At 38.5% G+C, this 16,500-nt stretch overlaps 2 protein-coding genes across 4 annotated transcripts in view; one reads left to right on the top strand and one right to left on the bottom strand.

Annotated features, from left to right (window-relative positions):
- The window catches only part of LOC123768494 (uncharacterized protein C05D11.1), an 83,909-nt gene that overhangs the window by 14,089 nt on the left and 53,320 nt on the right, over positions 1 to 16,500 (bottom strand). For 2 of the 3 annotated variants that reach the window (XM_045759101.1, XM_045759102.2), the window contains exons 3-12: positions 8,751 to 8,939; positions 7,658 to 7,798; positions 7,257 to 7,357; positions 6,182 to 6,391; positions 4,975 to 5,097; positions 4,153 to 4,307; positions 3,540 to 3,639; positions 3,134 to 3,403; positions 1,853 to 2,107; positions 1,336 to 1,533 (exon numbers count right to left, since the gene is read on the bottom strand). In XM_045759101.1, the coding sequence (XP_045615057.1) occupies positions 1,336 to 1,533; positions 1,853 to 2,107; positions 3,134 to 3,403; positions 3,540 to 3,639; positions 4,153 to 4,307; positions 4,975 to 5,097; positions 6,182 to 6,391; positions 7,257 to 7,357; positions 7,658 to 7,798; positions 8,751 to 8,939 (1,742 nt within the window). The remainder of the gene's footprint in view (positions 1 to 1,335; positions 1,534 to 1,852; positions 2,108 to 3,133; positions 3,404 to 3,539; positions 3,640 to 4,152; positions 4,308 to 4,974; positions 5,098 to 6,181; positions 6,392 to 7,256; positions 7,358 to 7,657; positions 7,799 to 8,750; positions 8,940 to 16,500) is intronic. The other variant, XM_069336242.1, reaches the window with a different exon arrangement.
- Positions 11,570 to 16,500, top strand: part of LOC123768496 (R-spondin-1) — a 356,706-nt gene continuing 351,775 nt past the window's right edge. Inside the window, exons 1-2 of the mRNA XM_069336244.1 lie at positions 11,570 to 12,254; positions 12,374 to 13,672. The gene's annotated coding sequence lies outside the window, so the exon portion shown is untranslated. The remainder of the gene's footprint in view (positions 12,255 to 12,373; positions 13,673 to 16,500) is intronic.

The raw sequence follows: 16,500 nt of genomic DNA, 5'->3' as shown, positions 1-16,500 counted from the left end.
CATGACAATCGTCTAAATCACTTCTCATCCCTAGTAGCTTAGTATCGTCAGCAAACATGTTCATATAATTCTGTATTCCTTCTGGTAGAGTGGTTATGTAGACGATGAACAATACTGGTGCAAGAACTGAATCTTGTGGTACTCCAGTTGGATACATTGCCTCGGATTACTGTCCTATCTTTCTGGCAGTTGAAAAATTTGTCATCCATGTCAGTAATCTCTGTCCTATTCCAGCATGTTCCAGTTTCCAAAACAACCTCTTGTACTCACCTAATTGTGCTTGCGGGGGTTGAGCTCTGGCTCTTTGGTCCCGCCTCTCAACCGTCAATCAACTGGTGTACAGATTCCTGAGCCTACTGGGCTCTATCATATCTACATTTGAAACTGTGTATGGAGTCAGCCTCCACCACATCACTTCCTAATGCATTCCATTTACTAACTACTATGACACTGAAAAAGTTCTTTCTAACGTCTCTGTGGCTCATTTGAGTACTCAGCTTCCACCTGTGTCCCCTTGTTCGCGTCCCACCAGTGTTGAATAGTTCATCCTTGTTTACCCGGTCGATTCCCCTGAGGATTTTGTAGGTTGTGATCATGTCCCCCCTTGTGTGGGCCTCAAAAGGCTATTTTAGGCCCAGATAAATAGTTAACCCAACTATCCCTATCCTATAGAATCTGTGGCTCTATCATAATAGCTAAGTAGATTTGTTACACAAAATCTTCCTGTCCAAAAACCATACTGTCTGTTATTACATTATTTCTCTCCAGATATTTTATACATTTGGTTTTAACTATTTTTTCTAATGTTTTGACTACTGTACCATGCTTGTCAGTGATATGGGTTTATAATTTAGAAGGCTCCCATTTTTGTAGATTGGAACCATGTTTGCCTTTTTCCATATATCTGCTAGGATTGCTGTACACAATGATGCCTGGAATATCATTTGAAGTGAAATGCACAGCTCAGTTGCACATTCTCTCAGAACCCAAGATGAAACTCCATCTGGTCCAAATGCTCTATTTCTTCCTAGCTCCTCGAGTGTTTTCCATTTCATCTCGAGACACCTCTATGTGCTCTGCTGGTGTTCTCTGGAATTAACATTGTGTCTGGATCTCTGAGAACCTCATTTTGCACAAACACACTTTGGAACTGTTCATCAGCATATGTAAACCATTTTGGTACCATTTTATACAGACTATTTAACTAACTTTCAATAGATCATAATTCAATATTGTATAAATGTTTTCACAATGATGATATGCCAGTACTAATCTTGTCCTACTAACCCCAATATCTATATCAGAAACAATATCATACATGTTGTCTGCCCTTACTTCAACAAAATTAGAGTGTAAGTCATCTAGTTGGAATTTGATGGGAAGCTCACTGAAGTGGGTAGGTAGGTTGGGCTCCTTATGCTTGAGGGAGGGTTCAGTCGGCAAATGATTGCTGTAGGCCCTCAAAAGGTGATAGTTAATGCTATCCACATTTGGAACTGGCACTGATTCAAGCATCTCTCCTGGTGGGGGAATCTTAATAAAAAAGAAAAAAGTAAAGTGTATCAATTAATAATTTTTTTTACTTTTAATTGTATATTATTCATGAAAGATTGAACTTACAATTATCATCAAGATGTAACATAATATTATGCAACACTTAACAATGTAACTCTACTGGTACTGTATGTAATTCCATTTCCAAGTGCAGGAAATTGAATAGGTGTACATGATCTTTTTAAGAATCTTACAAAATTAAATATAAAATATAGTTTAGCAATAGATAAACAGCTAAGATCTCTTACAAGATAACACTCAAAGTAATCTATTCTTAATTCTTTAAATAAATTCTTACCTCATTAGTTTCCTTAGCCTTCTCAACCCTTTCCTTCCATACTTTCAGACCCTCCTCACCCAATTCTTTCTTCCTCTCTTCCACTCTCTTCTTATCTTCCTGTTCTAACCTCGTGGCTTCAGCTTTGGATGGTACTCCACGAATAGCGACCGAGGGACCATCTAAGAAATACTTGCGGATAAGGTGAATCCAGTACTTGCACGATTCGTGCAAAAGGTGTTCAAACCATCTTTTCTTGTTAAGACGAGTATCGAGCTGAAAATTTTAATACATACAAGTAATTTATGAATTACACTGCTGTAGCAAAATTTCAAAACTGACATTGGAAAACTTTATACAAATATGAATATAAAAAGCAAATTCTCTGCAACTTTGGACACGTGGTAACATTTCCAAAGAAACAACTGATGAATCGATTTGAGGCACATTATTTTGCATCACCACAGTAATTCAAGTAAATGCAAGTAAAATCTAATGTTACCAAATACAGAACTCGATTATTAAAACTACAGTACTATAATTGGGACAGCATCCCTTTTGGTTTATTATCACCATTTTTAGATAAACTGGACTTTTCTGTTATTTTTAAATTTTTTTTTAGTCCAAAATAAAACTTTAAATATACTGTAAATGAAAAGCACCTTCACAAGCAGAATTATTTGTTTGCATACTAAAGCAAGATCATACTATGTTTTGGACATGAATTGTGCAAACAGGCAGAGTGACATGTAGAATGCTGCCACAGGGAATTTTCAACCATCTTAACAAGATACAGTAATATGCATATAGGGAGGTGTTGAATAATTGACCACCACAGGTAAATGCATACAAATTTAATATAAGTACAGTATTGTACCTTGGAGCCTTCTCTTTGATGACAGTTGACTGCCGAACGAGGGTTTGGCAGAGAACCAAGGCTGAACCAAGTACATAGTGTGTGTATGGGAGTCTTACAAAGAATACGCTGATTCATGAATGACTTAATTAATCCACATTACTGCCAAAATTTACCCATGGACTTTGAGACTAGGTACAGTATAAAGATACATACCCAAACACCCTCAAATCTATTAATCTAAAACCACATAAACTGCTGACCAATTTTGTTTACAGCACAGACTTATATTTAATCAAATACCTACAAAACCGCCTTTGAATATCCGCAACATATTATCCAGATCACATTCACACAGTTAACCTAGAATTTTGGACAACTGCAATTCCACTGTATTATTACAAATTGAAAGAGATAACAGCAAAACTTCAACTCGATTAACTTACATCATGACAAGTCTGTCCATAAAGCACATCTCCAATAATGTGGTCAGCAATGGTGTCATGAGGCGAGGTTTCCATACGACTGTCTTGTCTCAACATCAGGTTATTGAGAATATCTTTCATAATTTGCATATTTATTAGAGTTTTACCAGTGGAGAGCTGCTCTAGAGTATCCATAAGGAGAGGTTTCACGTCATCGACCTTCTGCCGGGGAACACCACTGAACTCAAAGTAACAGGCAGACACTGAATTTTCATAACAACTGTGTTGCACCTGTTAATGAGAGGTAAAGCTCTTGAAACATAATTAGGTTAATAAAGATATAAGCTTGCACTTACATAATAATTTGGTAACAGATATGGATCATTTGCATTATTTTTATTTTATTCAAACACTGTTTAGTCCTTACACTGCTGGCAAGAGGGTCATCAACTTCAACAAAAATACTGGGAAGTGGAGACACAGAAGAATGTGTTAAATACTCCATCAAAACTCCCATGCTCAACAACCTGTATAGATACAGAATCATTAATACCAAATAAGAGTATAATTCATGAAAATTATAAATACATTCAATAAAGTACTGTATAAACATTGTTAATCATACCCAATGTAATATTTATATTATTATTTTTTTATAATACATTACAAGCAGAAGCTTCTATTTCATCCAACACCTTCACTGACTATGCACAGATTCACACTGCTGTGTTGAGTCATGCTTTGCATTCTATAGAGATTAACATACAACTCCACACATCAATAATAATGCACTAGAGACATTCAGTCAATGATCGAGTACCTAAACTAACAACTCAACCAGTATATGGTAGAATGAAGAGTGCCTTTACCCCTTTTCCCTAACTTAACTGAAGTGTGGTGGCATCAACTCAGACACACATGCTCATTAATACTGTGGACCCTTGGAATTGGCTTGTTTTGTAGTCACTGCTTTGGATATTTGTGGTTAGCAGCACTACATAGTTAACCATAGGTATAGACAAATAAAAGAAAAAACTAACTCGTTTATTTGGTGAACAGAAGAGGGTCCACGCCATGAAATGACAACCAAGCCAGTGTCTTCATTGTCACTAGGGTACTGCACGAGTTCATCTACCGAGTTCAGCAGAGGTGGCACAGGGCTCTGCCAAGGTCGGGTGTATTTGCCTCTCTCCCCCTGTGGATATATGTGAACAATTTCGTATCAAAGTCATACGTTGTGACAATAATTGGTAGGTCTACCATTCTAGGTCTAGAATGTGAGGTCTATCATTCTAGGCCTACCTGGTCTCAATATAAATATTCACAAAAAATTTATTTATTATGAATTCTTCATTTTGACTGCGAAATGTTATAGAGAGAAAATTTGCTAACAATTTAGTCTCAAAATTATACTGTATATACAATCATTATTGAAATCAAACATGCAAAATCATAGAAACTTTCACCAAAGATGATGAGGGGAGGGAGGGAGAGACCTTGTCCTCCCTCCCCAAGCTCGCAAGTTAGCTGATGGCTGCGGCTTCGTCGTGTCATTGGTTAGCTTACATCACTTTCTGTAAGTGTACGTGTACACTTACAGCATACATGTACACTTACATGTACAGGACTCCCCTTCATATAGTCTAGGGTAGCTGCACAAATGCAGATGTGCCTAAATGTGTTAATAATAAAAAAAAAAATAGGTATTATAACTAAGACAATAAAAGACAAAGTGCAAACATTGAACAATATTCTATACAGGTTTACTTTGTAAAACCTTTCCCTTATCATAACTAATAAGTGCCATGACTGCACTAAGCTTGGGGCTTCCAATAGCATTCAGCTTTTATTTTTCAACTTACCTTTGAAAGTATTTTTTTCTCCATAGGTTCCAGTGCAGCAAATACTTTCTCCAACTCTACTTGACCTGTGATGATTATATTAAGATTTTCTGGACGGTAAAATTCACGATGATAATTGCGAATCTGTAAGAAATGATTTGAATATTAGCAAAATACTCAACTGATACAATAATGAAACACAAGGCATTCAAGTACAAATGACGAGTCACAATAACGTGGCTGAAGATATGATGACTAAACCACGGACCAGAAGATGAGGAGACGACGACGTTTCGGTCCTTCCTGGACCATTATCATGTTGATTACTTAATGCCTGAACTTCCCTCACTCCCATCACAATTGATTTGATAATGGTCCAGGATGGATCGAAACGTCGTCGTCTCCTCATCTTCTGGTCCGTGGTTTAGTCTTCACAAGGCATTCAAAATACATTGGAGTCTTAAAGTAAATGTATTAGCTAATTCTGAATCCTACCATTGCTGCTAAACTTCTGTTGCAACAGCAAACTTTTATTGTCTCTATTTTTGTGATTTTCCTTTTATGAAAATATGACGGAATACATAGCAGATCTTATAATTCTAATTTAACATCAAAATATCCACACTATGTTAACTGTACATACTGAATAAAAACAAATACCATATAACTTTTGAATTGCTTACATTTATCAGCACTATATTTATAATGTATTACAGTACAATATCACATATCTATACATCTAATCAATAAAATCTTGGCACAACTTCGATTAACTGGATTGTAATCTTTCCATTTGACTGCGTAATGAATAATCAAGACATCACTGTAGATTATACAATATACCTTTAAATGAAATGATTAAGGCAAATAATTTGAAAAGGTTCAAAGTTAGATAAGTACGACAAGTGTGAAACTAACAAAGATTATTCTACAAGTAGTATTATATACTTCTATATTTTGCACACCCATTCAGAAAAACAATTTATAGTTTATTAAATTTGAATGTCTTGAGGCTTGTATTTATATCTCAAAGTAGATACTTAAGCAACATCATTAAGCTTCATACACTACAGTATACATACAGTATACAGTTTGAGGAAAATTAATTAACTACCTGTATGTTTACATGTGAATCAAAGCCAAGAATTACTAGTGGAGATCAAAGCCGACTTGCTAGGGGTTCTCTACCTAAACTCCAAGACATGCATGGTGTAAAGATTGGCCTTGCCTTTTCATTTGAAGTGCTCTCACGAAGGTTCTTCAAGATACCACCCGTCTCTGAACGATAACCGCTGGGCTCGGGATACATGGCTCGCAGCATAGCACGGTAGCAGCGGTCAGTGTCAGAATTTTCACGCGCCTGCATTTCTGAATACACAACTCCAGCATCTTCTCCATCACCAGTAATATGATAAACTTCCGTGATAAATCCTGATTCCTGTTTGAAAGAGTTTCTTTAATTTAAACAGTGGCATTATAAAAAAAAAATGTCCTCAGTCTCATAAATGTCAAACATAAAAAAAAACATAAGAGGCATTTCTAGCTCTAAAACAGTTCTTGCAATCATAATGCAAGAAGTTTTGTATGAAGTAATGGTAATTTGCATAAGTGCTACTTGGTTGTTCATGTGATACCAAGTTGGACTTGAAATGGAATGTTTGAGTGAAATTTCTGGAGGTCCCCCCTGTGCCTTACTAGCATCATTATTTTTTTCTTTGGGACCAGAATTGATTATTAGGCAGCTTCAGTGTCATATTAGAACAAAGTTCTTCATGTTCAAAGTCCTATTTTTAGTCCTAAATTACTATAATGATTTCTAATACTATATTAGAGAATACCTGAATATTAATTTACAATATACAATAATTTGTGCAATAGTGAGAGTAGTATCAAAGTGTAAACACAATATAAGCAACCAGTAGTAGAGAAATTGTCTGGCAAGCTTGAGCTTGTGAATGTACCAGACCATCAATGGGGCATTCAATGTTGTATTTTATTTAACCTGTTTGTTTAATATAATAATTTTAATATTTTAATATACAGTACAGGTATTTTAAAAATAAAATTTTTAATATAACAAGAATTTTCCCCTACATACTGAGGTAGATGACAAAATATATAACTAAATGTTGGTGTTATTAAACTATAAAATATTAAAGTACTGTACTCTACACATTTTTTTATTAAATAAAATGTGTCTGGGAACATACTCATGCAAAAACCTGACTGGATATTATGTATACACTAGTGTACATATACACAATGTTACTAGTATTAACCTACTTACGTTATATTTAACTTACAGTAAGCGTAGGATACAGCAAGTGGTCTAGGTAGACTGGCAATAAATTAAGGAAGCCTTCACTGCCTGCTGTTTGGACGGTGTATGCGGTGTGGTCCGTGTCTGTTGAAAAATGTGCACTATACTTAGAGCTTCAATAAAACTAGGAATACAGTATTTATATCAATTAAAATTTTAAGAGCATCATAATAAAATAAAATTGCAGGTACTGTATTGCTATTTAATTTAAATTTAAAATTTTAATTTTATATTACACAACATTTTATTAACTTTTTGGTAATGAACTGTGTGTCCTACTATAAATCTTGCCTCAAATTTGATTTGGAAGTTTCACTTATACATTTTATAAAAACCTGTTAGGAGACTTGCATAATTATTGGAAAGCACCTTATCCGAAATTACCTGTCCAAGCATTAGTACCCGAGGCGAGGCATCGGTTGGCCAGCAGATCAAGGACCCCTTTGTATGGGTAGTCTTCACTTCCCAGGAAGACCAGATGCTCCAGTGTGTGGGGTAGTCCATCATCATCATGTGCTTCAGTTGCTGAAAAACCATTGTTAAATGTTATATATTCAATGCTCAAATAGGAAAGCAAAATTTTAAAATAAAGGTAAATGTTTTGAAAAATATTGATAAATTTAAGACCGTTGCACTTTATGTTTTGTGGACAAACATAAAAGTTTTACTGTAGTACTGTAGAGTACATAGCGAGTACACTGTACTGTAGAGGTACATAGGGAGTATGCAGACGAGGAGTCACAATAACGTGGCTGAAGTATGTTGACCAGACCACACACTAGAAAGTGAAGGGACGACGACGTTTCCGTCCGTCCTGGACCATTCTCAACACAATCGACTCGAGAATGGTCCAGGACGAACCAAAACGTTGTCGTCCCTTCACTTTCTAGTGTGTAATTTGGTCAACACATAGGGAGTACACTGTACTGTAGAGGTACGTAGGGAGTACACTGTAGAGGTACGTAGGGAGTACACTGTAGAGGTACGTAGGGAGTACACTGTAGAGGTACGTAGGGAGTACACTGTAGAGGTACGTAGGGAGTACACTGTAGAGGTACGTAGGGAGTACACTGTAGAGGTACGTAGGGAGTACACTGTAGAGGTACGTAGGGAGTACACTGTAGAGGTAGGTAGGGAGTACACTGTAGAGGTACGTAGGGAGTACACTGTAGAGGTACGTAGGGAGTACACTGTAGAGGTACGTAGGGAGTACACTGTAGAGGTACGTAGGGAGTACACTATAGAGGTACGTAGGGAGTACACTGTAGAGGTACATAGGGAGTACACTGTACTACTGAGGTACTTAGCGAGTACACTGTAGAGGTACACTTTGAGTACACTGTAGAGGTACTTAGCGAGTACACTGTAGAGGTACACAGCTAGTACACTGTAGAGGTACACAGCGAGTACACTGTACTAACAAGAGGTACACCAGACCATTAACAGTGTAGCACACACACAAGGGAAGATTACTCACCTAAGGTGAAGTAGCCGCTAACGAGAGGTCCCTCCACCTTGGCGAGGAAGACATGGAGCCCCGTGCGCTTGCTCTTGTACTTGACCACAGGGATCTCCCCGTTGGCCGAGAACTCGCAGATAAACTCATAATGTTGAGCGAGGGAGGTGGTGTTGACAGGCAGGTCGAGGGTGGGCGCCGCCATCACTGCTGACGACACACAAAACTTCCCCGTCAGGGCTCACTAATAAATATTTAATCATACAATTTACATGTTCTGAGGTATGTTACATAGTGTAGGTGTGCAGAATAGGTACAAACAAATACGAAATGATCAGTTTTTTAAAGTTTCATGTATGGGATGTAAGTATTTTGATAGAAATATAATATTTTTGTTGTCATTATTATATAGTGTGGGTGTAGAAGCCGGAGGACCGTGTGCCAGGAGCGACTATTCACCGCTGGGATATTTTTAATTCCCTGTTGTTGGGGGAGAGGAGGCTTGTATTTACGCTTTTAAGGCTCCTCTCCTTGGTCGTTAAATACTGATCTTCCCCGGCATGCTACCCATAACAGTTGCCTAACTCCAGGCTCTCTATTTTACTGGTATTAGTAATTTACTCATAAAAGGGAGTAGAGCACCACACAGGTATGCCAAAATCAACCTCTGGCTGAATTTTCAATAAAACACTGAACTATATGTTTAACAGATCTCAAACCCTGTCAATGGAGGACAGAAGAAACTGAATATATGCTAGTTAGCATTGTTTTCTCTTCAAGCGCCTCAGTGTGGCGATCCAGAGGGGGAATGCTCACTGCATCCTCGGTTCCCTGGCGTTGGGTACGGGTTGAAACCGTACGAAACTGTACGGGTACGAGAACGGGTTGGCGTTGGAGGAGTTCGAAGAAATCTACAGCCTCTACGAAACACACTTTCCCTTATTTCCTCTTAATGTTTACTTTTTTGTAATCAATCATATATGTAACTGTATAACCTTGTATAATAAAGGGTACAACATAAAAAAGGGGTGATAGAAGAAGTGAACACTCATACGTATTCAGAGTTAAATGGCAAGTTTTTCTCTGAATGCTCTGAATTCCCTTCTCCGAAATCATCTCAAGATAACCTCAAGAAGCTATGGGTCCCTAGAATTGCACCAGAGGTGGTACCCCTATATACATATATATTCGCGATTGTGCGTCGAGAACGAATCCGACTGTACTACCGGGACCCTTCAAGTATATCCGGATATACTTGGAAATAACAAATGCCCTTGCCGGGACTAGAACATCCGCTCGCGTGATGCAAAGCAGAGTGCTGTACCACCACTGTACAAAAACATTGGAGTCTTTCTGAAATTCAACCCCCATGCTCAAGTGCATTCGGGTTATGTGGTCAACTATTTCATCTAGTCCAGGTTTAAGCCACGGAACATGAAATATAAAATGATAAACTTTAATAGTACACAGGCCTCACTTTAAATACTTGACAACATAACCCGAATTCACTCGGGCATGAGGTTGAATGAGTTTCATAAAGATTATCCTATGCAGACGACGAGTCAAAATAACGTGGCTGAATATATGATGACCAAACCACGCACTGCAAGATAAGGAGACGACTTGATAATGGTCCATCCTGGACCATTATCAAGTAGATTGTCTATTTGGTAATGGTCCAGCAGGACGGACCGAAACTTCGTGGTCTCCTCATATAATAGTGTGTGGTTTGGTCAAGATTGATTGATAAAGATTAAGCCACCCAAGAGGTGGCACGGGCATGAATAACCCGTAAGGTTTGGTCAAAACTCTCCTATGCTTTTGTATGGTGTTGGTAAAGTGGTACAGCACTTGGCTTTGCATCACGCGAGTGGAGTAACTAGGGCAGGGGGAGGAACATCGTTTCTGATTTTGGAGAGAATGCCTACTGTTTCAGAAACCTTTTTAGTAATTTTTTGTATGTAGCATTGGAAATTGTGTTTGCTGTCAATGTAAACACCGACTGGGGAACTTCCCATCTATAATATACAGGAAGGTACTTCTTCCCATCTTGTCACACGGCTTCGAAATTTGAAAGGAAAACCTGATTATAATTTACTCCTATTAACTACACCGAACTCTTTAAACTAAGCATATTTTTAATCAACCATTTCCATATGTTAATGTTATGACTTATACACTCTGGTAAAGAAAAGTCCCAAAGACCATGCAATCTTCCTATTTGTGAACGGTGGAGAGATATAGTTTATCAAAATTGCAATACTAAGTCTTGTGTTATTATGGTATAAAGACTGAAATGTCAACTTCGAGAAAAGTTCGCGTCTACAAGATTGTTTAAGCTGTGCCTTATAATATAGTGGCTTCATATTGTACCGGTTTGGTACACCTAACCCACCCTAACTTAACCTAACCCAGCCGAGCGAAAAACAGCCTAACCTAAGCCAATACATCCTAGCATAGCAATATACACGGTTTTAACAAACATAAAAAACAGTTTTCTGTTTGAGAAAACGAGTTTCGTCGAATAATATCGTGCCCGAAACGACCATACCCCAACCCAACCAGTATTTACAACGACCGGCTGATTTATTCGCATTTAATGAATTAATTCACACATTAATTCAATAATTCACAATAATTCACACAATGAATTAAATTAAAAGGTCGAAATACCTACTACAATGAGATTTCAACACATGGAGAAAGATCATTCAAAAATGCCGTTCCACTCAACATAAAATTATTGTCATTCTCTTTTCTGCTTCAATTCAATTCAGGCTTTTGATCTCAATTAGTTAAGTCTTAGATTTTCAGTTTTTCCCACATCTTGGCTGATACGCTGTGCGTATTAGTGTTTTTTCGAAACTCGAATTGAAAACCGCGTGACGGATGTGTTGTGTTGACTCTGAGATGCACCTCTAAAGTGTATCTGAAAATCTTCCAAAGTCTTCGGTCACAGGGAGTTATGAAGACTGGTATTGTGGTATTTAAAAGAGTGCGTGCTAGTTAGCACTAGTGTGTGTGTGTGGACAAGCAAATTACAGTGTAAACTTGTGGTTTACGGGTGCCAGTATTTTTTATAATCAGTGTCGTGTCTAGCAAAATTCTGTAAGTGTATTGTGAAGAATACTCAAGACACTAAGGCAGAACACGCCGCTACTGAAGGTTAACGTGACTAAATGGCAATTCGTAGAGAAAGTTTAGTGATTTACTGGAAATAAAAAGGTGGAAATTGGCTTTTACTGCTGTGGCCAAATGACGTACTGGTTGGGTACTCAGTTCTTGCTGTGCTTCTCCTCTCGTACTGGAGATTGAGTTCATTGTGAGTGTTCCGTTAGTGTTGGAAATTCCGCGTTTGTGAACACCTCTCACGACACGTGAGGGAGCACTTCGGGGGGAGTGCTGACCCCTATTGTCTGACTCCACTACGGGCAGCACTGACCCCCATGTCTGACCCCATTACGGGCAGCGCTGACCCCCATGTCAGACCCCACTACGAACAGCGCAACCATCCTTCAGGAGAAGGTAAGCATCACCTCGATCCTCAAGTGTGACCTACGATGTTATATATATGGTATATGACTATAATGTGTATACAGGAATTCCAATAGGCGCTTTAATAATTACTTTTTCTGTCATTACAGGTAAGGCCTTTTTAGCTCATCGCGGGACACAACTCCACCAGCTTAAGGTATGTTCCTCTTTTCTTTCGTTTCCGACGGATTTTTTTGTCAACAATGCTGACCAAACCACACTCTAGAAAGTGAAGGGACGACGACGTTTCGGCCCGTCCTGCACCATTATCAAGTCGATTGATTACAGGACACTGTTACCATAATATAATTATGGGGTAAATCTCATATCCCTGTCATTGGTCCTGGAGACACCGAGCCACCTCCCATTCTACCGGTCCAGGGGGGCGGGGGCGCCGAAGGCCCCCCCCCTTTTATTGGTCTTGTGCCCTTTGAGCGGTTCTGGGGGGCGCCGAGCCCCCCCCCGTCCTTTTACTGGTCCTGGGAGGCGCCGGTGAATTTTGGAAACAGCTTTTGTGAACACTACTCACGACATGTTAGGGAGCACGTCGAGAGTAGTGTTTACGCTGACGCCCTTTGACCCCACTATGGACAGCACTGACCCCACTACGGACACCACAACCATCCCTCAGGAGAAGGTAAGTATTACCTCAAGTGTGACCTACGTCTCCGCCTCATGCATACCAACATGGAGATGGATGTTACCATGCATATGTTATATATATATATGATATATGATTATAATGGGTATACAGGAATTTCAATAGGCACATTAATAATTACTTTTTTTTATTTCAGATAAAGGCTTTTTTTAGTTCATCTTTGGACACAATTCCATCAGCTTAAGGTATGTTCTTGTTTCCGATGAATTGTTTGTGTCAACAAAATATTACAAGACACTCGATTATCATAATATAATTACAGGGAAATATCAAATCCCTGTCATTAGTCCTGGGGGTGTAAAGGCCCCCCCCATTTACTGGTTTTGGGGACACCGAGACCCCCTTTTACTGTTCCTAGGGGCGCCGTAGGCCCCCCCCCTCCTTTTACAGGTACTGGGGGCGTCGGTGAATGCTGGAAATACCACTTTGTGAACACTACTCACGACACGTTAAGGAGGACGTCAGGGGTAGTGTTGATGCTGCCTCCCCTTGTGTGACCCCACTACGGACACCCCAACCATCCTTCAGATGAAGGAAAGTATCACCTCGATCCTCAAGTGTCACCTACGTCTCCATCTCTTGTATACCAACATGGAGATGGATGTGACCATTCAAATGTTATATATATGTGGTATATGATTATAATGTGTATATTGGAATTTCAATAGGCACATTAATAATTACTTTTTCTGTCATTACAGGTTAGGCTTTTTTAGCTCATCTCGGGGGACAACTCCACCAGCTTAAGGTATGTTCCTGCTTTCTTTTGTTTCCGATAAATTTGTTTGTTTTAATAAAATATTACAGGGCACTCAGTAACCATAATATAATTATAAGTAAGTATATGCCATTGGTCCTGGGGGGGGGGGGGGGGGGTTGCCGAGGGCCCCCATTTACTGATTTTGCGGACGCCGAGGCCCCCCCCTTTTACTGGTCCTGGGGACTCCGAGCCCCCTCCCCCGCTTTATTGGTAATGGGGGTATTGATGGGGAAGTGGGTATACAAGAACTGTGAGAGTTTGATACATAAGGTAGGAAACCATGAGGATGTAATTAGGTATTTTTTTAGTTTTACTTTTGAACAAGGTATTGGTTGGAACATTTTTTTAATTCATCAGAGAGTGAGTTCCAAAGACTGGGCCTTATTATTTGGATGGAGTATTTGCACAAATTTAGCTTGACTCTGGGGATATCAAGGAGAGATTTATTTCTGGTGTGGTGCTCATGGGTTCTATTACACCTATCAAGGAAAAGTTTCAGATCAAGATTAACATTTAGGAACAAAATTTTGTATATGTAGATAGCACATGAAAATGTGTGGAGTGTATATTAGCATGTTAAGGGATTTAAACAGAGGGGCTGTGTGTTGTTTGAAAACAGTTTGTTTTAATTCTGATAGCAGATTTTTGCTGTGTGATGATAGGCTTGAGGTAATTTGCAGTGGTTGAACATCATGCACAGATACCATATGTAAGATAGGGATAGATTAGTGCGTAGTATAATGAGAGGAGAGCAGAGTGGGAACATAATATCTGATTTAAGAAATTATACCGACAAGATACCGGTTATAGGCATGAAGGCTTGAGTGTTGTTTCTTAGAGTTAGACACATTCAACACTCCAATATTTGTGAGTGTCTGAGGCAGTTACAGACCTCAAAGTATCTCTTGCCATTTGTTCTGAAATCATTTATTACAGAGAAATCACAATAGATATGCTCAGTTCTTGCCCGTAATGGAGTGCGTATTAGTGGCTTTAGGTATAATATGTAGTGTACTAGCTCTTTCTAGAAATCCAACATTCCGTCTGTAACTTATCTTGTATGTATGTATGTACTTTTACCTGAATAAACATTTTATTTTATTTATTTATTTATTTATTTATTTATTTATATAGTGTTGGAGAATGTCCAAATTTGTTTGTATCATAAATCGTTATATCGTGCTTTCTTTCCTTTGAGAGTCAATGACTGCTCTTCTGCCGTACCTAATTTCCTGAAAAGTGTGCGCTTTACAAGAAAGAGTGGATTATCTAGGCCAAAATTGAGCAGAACGTGTATTGAAATAATAAAAAACTGGCCTGACTTGAGTGTACGCAAAAATTTAAAAACAGAAAACGGCATACCAGTTACATTAGAGAAAACGAATTCGTCGTTTCGGGAGTTTATATTAAAAAATGACGTTTTAAGCAATATTCTAAGCAATATAAGTAGAACTTTGTACTATTCACTTTATAAGAGTCAGAAAAAATGAAGCTAATAACAAACTTAAATATTTCTAGGCCTAGTATAGCGCACACGTGTTAGATTTAGATTTAGATTTTTTATTCAGGTAAAAGTACATACATTGAAGATGAGTTACAAACATAATGTTGGATTTAAAGATAGAGCTAGTACATACATTACCTAAAGCCACTAATACGCATAGCGTTTCGGGCAAGGTATGGTAAAAAAAACCAGACCAAAACTTAATGTTTTACTTAATGTACTATATTAGAACTTAATGTGCTATATTAGGCCTTGAACTTTTTTGCTCAGGGAAAATAAGTAGTCATTCGGCTGTTTAAACTTCTTGTGTTGCCCCATCTGGATTACTGTATACCAGCATGGAAAGCTTACCTTCGTAAGGTCATAACTGCACATTCGGCAGACCTAGTCTCACCCACACCAATAAAATACTGAATGTAAGACATAACTACTGACCGCTTCTTTAAGAGGTTCAGTGTAACTCGTACAAAAACCAACAGCTTCAAACTGTTGTATTTTTGTTTTGTATTAACTGTTGGTTAATACCACAATATAAGATAGATAGCAGGACGATCTTTTTCACCTATCTATTGCTATTTAGAGAATATCTGTGTGTGTGTGGTCGCGGTTGGAGGCGTGGGGATAGCCTTATCAAACTTTGCAGGGGTAATTCTGGTCTTTGTTCGGGGACGGTTATAGGCGGGCTGGGGCTCACTCCGGTGCCTCCTCCCTGTCCATGAAATGGCAAATTACACTAATTTCTAATCTTGCTAAATATCAGACTCCCATCCGTATTAAGATTCATTGTGTATATTATTTTCTTGATTCGGTGTTTGTTTTAGGCAGTTTATTGATAAAGACGGTGTGTAGTGAAGATAGTTAAGTGATAAAGAGTAGGGAAGGTGGTGAAGGATATGAAAGATGATGACGTGTAGGGAACGTGGTGAAGGACAGCTAAGGTGGTGAAGGGGAGGGAAGGTTGTGAAGGAGAGTGGAGGTAGCCATGATCTCATCCAAACCTTTAACATACTAATCAAATTAGAAAACATAACTTCAGACTACTTTAAGAGACCCTATGTAATTCAAACAAAGGACAACAGCTTCAACCATACTACAGTGCAAGACAAGAAATTCTTTTTAAGCAATAGGGTAATACTGACTCTATTGAATCACATAACCGTCTAATCCGTAAATATCAAGACTGTGCTCCAGTGCAAAATACAACTGGAAGAATCCTCATGAATAACAGGGCGCGCAGAGATCATCCAAAAGCCTCCCACGGCTACCCGTCTCCGTTGAGGCTACTGGAAACAGTAACCCTCAGGTAAATTCC

This window comes from Procambarus clarkii, chromosome 35, assembly GCF_040958095.1.
Source record: "Procambarus clarkii isolate CNS0578487 chromosome 35, FALCON_Pclarkii_2.0, whole genome shotgun sequence".
NCBI lineage: Eukaryota > Metazoa > Arthropoda > Malacostraca > Decapoda > Cambaridae > Procambarus > Procambarus clarkii.
Note: the sequence above shows the minus strand (reverse complement) of the source record. Positions and strands in the feature narration are given on the sequence as shown.